This window comes from Vespula vulgaris, chromosome 14 (genome assembly GCF_905475345.1).
Source record: "Vespula vulgaris chromosome 14, iyVesVulg1.1, whole genome shotgun sequence".
Classification (NCBI taxonomy): Eukaryota; Metazoa; Arthropoda; class Insecta; order Hymenoptera; family Vespidae; genus Vespula; species Vespula vulgaris.
In genome coordinates this window covers 501,941-512,305 of record NC_066599.1, presented here as the reverse complement: position 1 = coordinate 512,305, position 10,365 = coordinate 501,941, and the positions used below count along the sequence as shown (strand labels likewise).

Below are 10,365 nucleotides of genomic sequence, written 5' to 3'. Positions count from 1 at the left end.
TTTTGTTTTCTATGGAATAACAAGCTGACATGGCGTCATTTGATATCACTCGTTGGTTGACGCTTGGGTTATAAACATCCGTTGATTTTGCAAAGGAAAAGTGTAGTGTATTAGAAATTTAATAATGAGAAAATCACCGTTAAATATGCCGGGCGGTAGTAGAAGTCAGAATAATCACGAGTGGAAATCCTACGTTGATACGAGAAGGACAAATTGTGGTTTTGTTGCGTATAAGCGTGGGTGTTATTCTTACAACGGTGTAGAGCTGAATCGTGGCGATAACGACTTTATTCCCTTGAACAGTAGTACACCGGATCAAAGAAGACACAGTGGTAACAGATATGGTTCTGGGATTGGTCGAAATCACCGCAATTCAGGTAGTTGGTTGTTTAATGATTATAGAGGAAACCACTTTGCGAACACAAAACCGCATTTCAATAATTCATACTCTCCTTATAAGCATACTGGTATGCAATTTCATGGACAAAATAAGGTACATAAATATTACGCACGATGTATTCTATAATTTTGATTTCTGTAAGATTCCAACTAATTTCTTCAATTATCATATATTTTACAGAGTATGCAAAAGGATGGTCATAGGCAAATTGACATATCAAGATATATTGACATTAATTCTATCTTAGAAGATCCATGGGCTGAATTAATGCAAAAATTGGATGACTCTACGACTTCTAATAAAGTGGACGTTTTGAACGGATCTTCAACTATTCCTTATTCCAAAGAGATTAGCAAAAGCGTATCTTTGGTTGACACATATTTTCAAAATAACCAACATAACGTGGAATCTCAAAGTCAATCTGTAAATATTGATTTAGAAATTAGTGATAACGCTTTGGAAGTTAAAAATATATCGGACAATCAATTTGGAGATACTAAATTGGATTTGACTTTGGACAATGAAAGTTTGTGCAATAATAGTAATGATAATAATCATGTGGCGAGCAAAGACATTAAACAAAACATATAGCAATTGGTCAATATTACACATATAAATCATATATAAGAAAAAAGAGCAAAATTTCTTGAATAACGATTCATAGATATGACAATGCAATCTTTAATTGTATGTATGTACATTCTATTAATGTATATAAAATTTTGCACGCATTGTGTGTGTGTATGTGTGTATTATATATACATACGCATATATATACACATATACATACATACATATATACATACATATATTAATGAGATTAGCAAAATGATATATAAACATATGATTAATGTAAATAGAGCTATTTTTTAAGTGCAGATCTTTTTTGTAAAAGTAGAATTTTAATCGATGTGGATTGAATATGTACAAGAAGTGCAGTATAAAATTATCTTTCACATTAAACTTTCGTAAGAAGGCTGTGAAGAAATGTATAATATTTACTGAAAATGATTTATATGTGCAATTCTAAAGTACACAGAGAACAAAGCGTGTTTAAATTACGATTAGATAAACATTGAACACCAACTTCTTGTCCATAGATTAAGTAATTAAGGCATGTCTTGAGGTTGAACATTCAGTTAGATAACTTGTAAAAATGAATTCTTTTTTATTACTATAATGAAGAAATGTTTGAAGATACACTGAGTCTGTATAATTATTTAAAAATAATATCAATGTACTAAAGAAACTTTATTGTAGCATGTGATTATCTGTACACTGACTACAATCAATTTTAATTTTCATTAATTCTTAATAATATTTAATGATATATCTTCTAAAATAATTTCATCCCTCTAAATACCGAATATAACTTAAATAGATTTTGTTCTCTGACATATTTGAAGACATAGGAATTATTATGTACTTCTATCTCTAACAGGAAAATCTAATTTACTTGTATCGATAACAATATTGTTGCTAAAATTAATTTTCAACTATAAAGTACATTATACTAGTTTTCAATTATAAAGTGCGTGGTTTTGTAGATATTTATGTGATATGTGATCTTTGTCCATACTAACAGCAATACTCGTTTTTACATATTTGATCTCTGTATTGTGTGAATTTGCGTATGTTTTTGATCAGATATAGAAAATGTAAACAGACTCAGTCAAAAGAGTTCTAATGCAATATTGTACTAATAAAAAATAGATAATAAATCATATTCATATATTTATATATATATGTATGTATATGTATATATGTATATGTAATGATATATATATATATATATATATATGTGTGTATATATGATAAATATATGTGACAAATATAATAAAAAGGAGATACACTTTGTCCAGATTTATATGATACTTTATAAAGAACAGTGTGTGAAATGGGACAAAATAAATTACATGTTGTTTGTTACATATATGTAACATTTCGTCTCAACATGCTAATTTAATATATGTACAAAATCATGAACTGGTACAAACTTAACGATTAACTGAAAAAATTTCAATTAGTCTTAATCTTATTAATGTAATTTCTCACAATAATCTCTGTTGTAAAAAGCATTAATAATCTGCTAATTACTGTATACCTAATGTTCGAAATAAAAAAAAATATATGAAAAATATGAGAAAAAGCAAACTAACGTCTATTATTTCAATAGTTTCCAATTTTTAACGATTCGTTTGATGAAGTAACAATGATATTAATTTTTAGAGCGTACGATATTAAGATTCGATATTAATTGATTTCAACAAAATTTGTATAATAATCATACTTACCAATAATGCTACGATTTAATGTCATGCATTGAGTTAACATAACCTAAAAACTCATAAATAATATTAATAAGTAATAACCAACAATCGATTAAATTGACTGAATGACATAGCATCAATATATTTTATAGATCAGTATTATTATAATAATTCTGAGTTAGTGACATTTATTTATATACAGGAGACAAAAATAATATTATAAAATTAGTTATTATTATTATTATTATTTCTTCTTTTTGTAAAATCGCTCTTAAATCGACTGTCTTAAGATTGCCTTTCCATATAAGAGAATAAGGTTTCATCATTACTTATTTTGGTCTCATTGCTTAAAGCTATAATTCTGTTTTCTATTACCTTTCTTTTGTTATTTTTTTTTCCATAATGATCTTAATCCATGACCAGTAAAATATATATTGCATTGAAACGAATATTTTTCATACTATTATATTCATAGCAGACTTGAGGTAAGACAATGCAAATGCCAATATCTTCAATGAAACAACTTCTCATCTTCGTAAGTGACTAATTTCGTTGCACAAAAATCTCTTTGGACGTATTATACGCACATTTCACATTTCGTCTGTACGTTTCAAAGGATAATAAAATAATATCAATAATAATAACATCTTTGACTTTCGATATAGTTTAGAAACTTTGGTGTTTAAATAATAACGCTGATATTTGTTTATCTTGACTTACTCGAAATTAATACATTTTTAAATAAGTGTAAAAAAGAATGAAAAATTTGTTGATTAAAATATATTATAAATAATATTTGAAAAACGATAACCTTTTCCACGATGTCGTTGCTTGATCGCTTAACACAGACATACGTACACACACATATATACATACGTACACACAATTATATGATTTACGTTTAAATTTACTCGTAAACTATTTGCAGCTAAGCGCGCTTTTAAATTACATCTAAGGCGGTAATGCACCGCTGGTTCTGGATGTGTACATACATTTTGTTAACAGACTTACATGTATATTATATGTATATATATATATATATATATATACAGGGTAATTCGTCAAAGGTTATATAGAAATATGTTTTTAATTTGTATACTTTATATATTCCATCAAGGATTCGTACACGTGCATTCATGTGTATCGCTGTATCGAACATAACCTATTATCGATTGATATCGATTATCGAAGATCGTACAGAAATAAACGCATATTGTCTCGAATCGAGATTTTTAAGTAATTTTTATCAATGAAACTATGTGAATTGAGAAGCCATTGAATTTCGGCATAACCTATCAGCTGGAAATACGATCATTGATATCGATTATCGTACGAAGATAAACATATGTTATTTTCGATCGAGATTTTTTTTATCAATGAAATCAAATGAATGAAGTTATCGATGGTTCTCAACTTTGTTCGCACAATCCGATAAAAGTGAAAATCCGAAAAAAGAAAATTTCTTTACGATACAATTGAAATTTTATCAATGAAATAATTTCTCGTAAACATCAGCGAATTACCCTGTATATTTAATAAGGGGAATTGTATGAGGTAACTGTGTCACTGAAGGAGAGAAATAGAGAAAAAGAAAAATAGAAGAAAATATTCTAATTTGGTCGTTGACAATGAATTACACCGATGGTCCGAAGGAACGTTCGAATCGTCTTAAATCTATCTACATATTATAATGGATCAATGAGCGAAATAACGAGAATAACGTGTACGAGAACTCTCGATGGTTCGAGTTAAGGTTATACTATCGATTTATCTTTATAAATGCTATGCAATGTCATATCGGATATATGGGTAATAGAATACACGTGGAAGGGATTATGATATTCGATATATCAACTAGTTATTAGAGCAACGTAATGTCAGAATAAATCGTTCGTTGAGAACCACTGTCTCGATTTCTTTCCCGTTAAATCATTTATAAAAAGAATGTTTCTTATATAGGGATGATATTTACACATAAACGAATACGTGCGTACGTGCAACGATTAAGATTAGGCGAAAAGCTCGTGATGTTATTATCATTATTCGAAATCGATCGAGTTCTCTCGAAACAAATGTTTGCCAATCGTTCTTAAACAGAATTCAATCCTGTTCCCTCTCTTGCGGTTAATATCATAGAAAGAACGGTTCAGACATATTTAGGATAATTACAATCCGTTTTTTATTTCGCGGGCTTCATTGAAAAGGATCCATAAAAAGGGGACCTATTCTTTCGTGTTTTTTTTTGTTTTACTTTTTATTACAAGTAAATATCGATGTTAGTAATGGACGTTCAATCGTTTTCTTCATTGGTCCCCACGGTATAATCACGTATTTACTTATACTTCCAATTTAAAACTAATTCATATCTCTAATCACTGATCTTTTAATAAATAGAAATGAGAGAACAATTTTGAAGAAACTTTCGAAATCCTTTCAAGAAGTTAGGAAAGTTAGGACCATTTTTCTTATTTAATTTAATTTACTAATATACATATATATATATAGAGAGCTACGATTAGAAACCTACAATAATCCTAATGTTCTATGTTCTATGCAAAGGATATGGACGTAATTGACTCGTTTAAACGATGAAACGCACTTGCGGATATTTTTTTACAAAGAAATCGATACGCGTACGTACTTTCCCGCCTTCTTTCGACTTTTCTTTATCGTTCTTACGTATCGCTTAATTGTCTGGAAAGACAATTATAATTATGATACGATCATTTGTTGGAAAGTTTCTACAAAATTTTATCCTTTTCTTTTATCAGCTTGGTTCTTGAACAAAAAGATCAAATCGAAAATTAGATATATATATATACACAGTACACGTATGTCAACGATTAAATTAATTAAAAATGTGATATTTTTACATCGTTCAACTCGAATAAAAAATATTTCAAGGGCACGATCGAAAAGCGATTAGATCATTTTTTGGTCGGGGATAAACGTCGTTTTGCAGATAGTAAGATATGATTTTTAAATATGAAAAATGCATGTGCGAATTATGCCGAGGCAGCTTTTTGTTATTCGTTAAAAAGGAAATCAATTATCTCGTCTTTTTTTTCATTGCAATGAAACGAATATAACGCGCGTACGTAGGATACAGATACACATCACGCATGCACACACACACACACACGCACGCACGCACGCACGCACCATAGCGTTCGATAGTATCCTCGCGTCGTTCCAACGTAATAACGAATTCTGATAAGTCGTCGCGATCGATTTGCAATCAAGGAATCCAAGGACACGTCGCGACGAAGCTTTTAGCACACGCTTCTCGTTATTTTGCAAGATCGTACGCATATATATAACACATATACAAATGTACTTGTCGTATTCATGTGTATACAAACAAACGAGTGAGTCGTGTCACGTGACCATTTGATCGATGATCGATCGATCGAGATTTTATTCTTTGAACATTAATTTGTCATATCGAATTACTGAGACAACGTTTTTTGAGTGTCAAGGTAGGGAAATATTTAAATAAATTTTCTAAATAATTTCATGACTTATTTCAATTAATGTTTTATAAATTGTCCTTCGAGTAAATTTTTCAAATAAAATAATTAACAAATTTTACGAGAAAGAGAGAGAGAGAGAGAGGGAGGGATTATGAATTTATTCAAATTAATTTATCCAACAATTCTTCATAAGTTATTGAAAATAAATGTCTTATAAATCCTCGTCTCTCTCTCTCTCTCTCTCTCTCTCAAATTTCGATTTTTCTCAATGGTGATATAAAAACATATTAAATTAATAATAAAATAAGTTAAGATATTCACGTTTCACGATTCATCTTGTACATATGTATATACGTATTATGTACCTTTCTTTATATATTAACATACACGATTCAGATTGGAGAATTGTCGTAACATTCCTTTATATTTCTTATGTTTTTTTTCTTCTTTTTCTCGATATCATATCTCGAAGTGATATATATTTTAATCGTAGTACGATACGTCTATAAGTTAATATGTGTACAATTCGATTCGACCGATCATGGTCCCTTAATTATCATCTCGCGGAAATGAGACTCTCTTCCCACATTTCTTCTCTCTTTTTTTTATTTCCGAAGAATAAAATTCATTTTTTTATCTTCGAATGAAAGCGATGCGATTGGACGTTTCGTCCGTCGTCGTTGTCGTGCGATACTACTTTTTTTTTTAATCGAAAAACGGTTATGGTGTTTTCTCCTCGTGGACAAAATTATTTTTTAGTTAAACTCGAATGAATTACGAGAAGTACTCTCTTGGCTTCTTTTTTTGAAGTTTTATAATTATATATTAATTTTTCGTATAATAATAATATATATATATATTATATATATATATTCTTTCATGTTTTTTCCACGATGACGAAAACACGGTGTCAAGTTTGTTTTGAATATTTGTCCTAATTACTTATGGTATCTCAAACAGACACGAACGGTTCATCAGACAGATCAACCTAACGTTCTTGAAATCCTAATCAAGACGAATCGATCGTATACTTCGTTATCATTTCTTAGGAAAAATCGATTCTTTTTTATCTTCAAAGCGAGAACGTTAAATTTGATCAGGAAAAACACGGTCGTGTTTTCAGTAATGAAGAAATCAAGAGAAATATACATATAATATAGAGACGAGCAGCCTTGTTATTAGATATCGTTAATTAGATCGTAGATTATTTCGAAAAAATTGTTATAAATATTTCCTTTGTTTAAACGTTTCTTCTAATACCTATAATTTTTACTTCATTCAATATAATCGAATTAGTTGGAATACTTTTTTTTTAATTTTATAACCCCTCATTGTTTTCATTATTTCGCGTGAAATTATATTTGCATCGATACATATTTACTTACAGCCATTTATCATTTCAAACGATATTATATTTGTGGCTACGCGTGTAATAACAGGTTGCTCACTTAAGGTATATAGAAAGAGACACGAAGAAAGAGAGAGAAATAGAAAGAAATGGTGGTATCATACGAGGAGTTCCTTGAGGAAATCCTCGGCAAGCAAGTCCTACAAATAATCGTCGACTCGACCATCCTCATCCGGTGGGCTGGGCTCGCTCACGCTCAAAATCGGCAGTCCAAAATGTTTCACGTCTATGCTAGATTCTGGAGTACGTCTGGTATAATCGTAACTCTTCGAATAGTGTTCGCCATCGAGACGATGATGATGGTGATGCCGATGATGATGATGCCTCGACAAAAGACCGCTTTCTGGCTCGCACGATCGTCGATAACACCTGCGATTCATATTTATTTTGTTTTTCTTTTTTGCTTTCATATTCCTCGATAATCCGATCGATATGAATTTTTGATATTGCAAGCTGATAACTACAAATTTAGCCTTTTTTTTTTATAGAAATTGAATGCGTTAAAATTAGTTTTCAGTTTACGAAAATGTCTTTAGTTTTCTTATTCCTTTGTTATACCGTTCGTCCATCGAGACCGGCTGTTGAATAGGACATTTGGCGTAATCGTGACTTCCTGGTACGCGCCAACCACTGAATCGTTTTGCTACCAATGATGTCGTCGTCGGCGGTGGTACCGGCGAGTCCCTGAAAACCATATTTTTATTTTTAATTTCTTCTCATTCACGAAAATCTACATGGTGAGTATCAAAAAGTATTCGTTCGTAACTTTCTTATAAACGTTCTCTTGGTTTCTAGCGATTAATCGTCTCCGCAAAAATTACCTTTGATGTAAGCAATGAAGTTTTAATGAATTTTACACGTATGAAATACGATTATATATATATATATATATATATATATATATAAAGTGGTGACGTGAAATCGACACGAGAAAAATCGTTGTAATATTCTACAATTGAACTCATTAAATCTGTAGATCTAAACGAATATATAAATCGTAGAGAAATTCTAATAACGGAGCTTTAAAAATAAGAAGAGTATCCGTAAACGATTATTCATCGAATCAGACATCGATAAAAACGATAAATTATCACAAAGAAATTCGTTTCCCAACTTTCACCAACGAACAATTTTTCTATCGAATTTTTTTCGTGAGAATATTGAATCTGTCAGAACTCGATTGGAATTATAATATCGTGTAATATTTTTATTTCTTTTATGTGTGTGTGTATATATATACATATATAAAGAAAACATCGAGACGCGTTGATTGAAATCTAAACTAAATGTCCCTTATGGACGAATCGTTAATAACTTTGGAAATTGGAAAGAAAAAATATTGAATTTATCGGAAATCGATTAGAATTTATCATACAATATTTAAGATATTTTTTATGCAGAAAACAACAAGAAACAAAAAGAAGAAATATATATACAAATTGCATGGAAATGGTTTATCGAGCTTTAAATGAAATATTCGTAAGAGTTTCTACAAGATCGGAAATAATTTTTGAAATAGAAAATAAAATAATAAAAACGAATATGAAACGTTTTACCTCGACGATGGTTGCTGATAATTCGAGTCCAACAAAGACGTCTCGGTGAGATCTTTGGAACCACTTTCAGGACTGCCTTGCCTTTTCGGGCTCGCAATTTCATATCTTTCTTGATCTTCTTGACTAGGTTTCAAAAAAGATTCTCGATCTCCTTCGTTTCCCTCGCTTCTTGAACTTCTTCGTTGATGAGCTTGGCGATTCGCCGAGGCCAATGGCAAATTATCTGCACTGCGAACCTTTCGACATAACTTTGACGTGGACCCATGTCGTCGGAGAAATTCCTTATCAAAATAAAAAGTGGAAAAAAAATATCAATGACTTTCTCATCGTCAAAGGATGTTTCATAAATTTTCTTCAAGCGATTTCAAGAAAAAAAAAAAAAAAAAAAAAAAGTTATAATACTACTTCTATGATCCCGAAGGTTTATACACTCCTCTATAAGTATCGATTAATTTTATTTTTTATTAGTATACCGATGTAAGTGTTACTAATATAACTACATATAATAGTTATATTCTAGTATTAGCATACTAATTGGTAGATATTACAAGTTACTCTTTTTAGAAAGAAGAAATCGATTTGGATTTTTCGAACATGGATAAAAAAAAACTCGAGAAGTTGGACATTTTATTAAAGTATGTCGCGTATGGTTGCTCGTCTAATCGAGCTTTGTTTTTTCTTTTTTCTCTTTTCTTTTTTCTTTTTTTTTTTTTTACTTTTACAAAGTAAGCCGACAAAGTATCGATCAGACGCGACGAACTTTACCTCAATAGCGACTACCTTGAACTTTGACGTTCGACTTTGAGGTATTCCTTTTACGCGGTGGTCTCCTTCGTATCTATCATTTATTTAAATAACTGTCGCACTAGAAAACATAGTCGTCTCTTTGCAAACACTTTGCGGTAGCGCTTTTCGAAATTTTGCCACGCGATATCATCGAATCCATTTGCGTTATCGATGAGAACGATTCTAATCTGTTATAACGATAATAATAAAGATGAAGAAAAAAAAATTAGAAAATAGACCAAGACATTCGTATACATAATGTGTGTGTATGTATATATATGTATACACGTATATGTATATTTATCGATCTCTCCAAGTACGAAGAAACGAAAATCACGTCCGTAAATTGGAAGGAAGAAGACTTGTATCGAATAATTCGATTAATAATAATACGATTTGCAATTATTCGAGATTGACCTAGAATGTTTAATACCGCTAACCTACCGATCGATAAGCGATATCGCCTAAATTT

General features: G+C 30.5%; 2 protein-coding genes across 10 annotated transcripts in view; one reads left to right on the top strand and one right to left on the bottom strand.

Moving 5' to 3' along the window:
• The first annotated feature begins 3 nt into the window (after positions 1-3).
• On the top strand, positions 4-2,554 carry LOC127068973 (uncharacterized). 2 transcript variants are annotated; one of them, XM_051005491.1, is made up of 3 exons: positions 229-377; positions 461-493; positions 581-2,554. In XM_051005491.1, exons 1-3 carry the CDS (start codon positions 342-344, stop codon positions 989-991), a joined length of 480 nt encoding a protein of 159 aa, XP_050861448.1. In that variant the 5' UTR covers positions 229-341; the 3' UTR covers positions 992-2,554. The 2 variants fall into 2 exon arrangements, with proteins under 2 accessions (XP_050861447.1, XP_050861448.1); XM_051005490.1 differs by having other exon boundaries at positions 4-493.
• Positions 2,555-2,782: 228 nt separating this feature from the next.
• Positions 2,783-10,365, bottom strand: part of LOC127068967 (uncharacterized) — a 28,952-nt gene continuing 21,369 nt past the window's right edge. For all 8 annotated transcript variants that reach the window (XM_051005471.1, XM_051005477.1, XM_051005472.1 and 5 more), the window contains 3 exons: positions 9,108-9,388; positions 8,110-8,235; positions 2,783-7,920 (listed from right to left, as the gene is read on the bottom strand). In XM_051005471.1, coding sequence (XP_050861428.1) covers positions 7,692-7,920; positions 8,110-8,235; positions 9,108-9,388 — 636 coding nt within the window. In that variant the 3' untranslated portion in view covers positions 2,783-7,691. The remainder of the gene's footprint in view (positions 7,921-8,109; positions 8,236-9,107; positions 9,389-10,365) is intronic.

Bases quoted from the DNA above. Each gene is read 5' to 3' on its own strand.
- LOC127068973 (XM_051005490.1), top strand. From the start codon at position 125: ATGAGAAAATCACCGTTAAATATGCCGGGCGGTAGTAGAAGTCAGAAT. The intron at 494-580 runs GTACATAAATAT...TATATTTTACAG, and splicing joins AATTTCATGGACAAAATAAG to AGTATGCAAAAGGATGGTCA.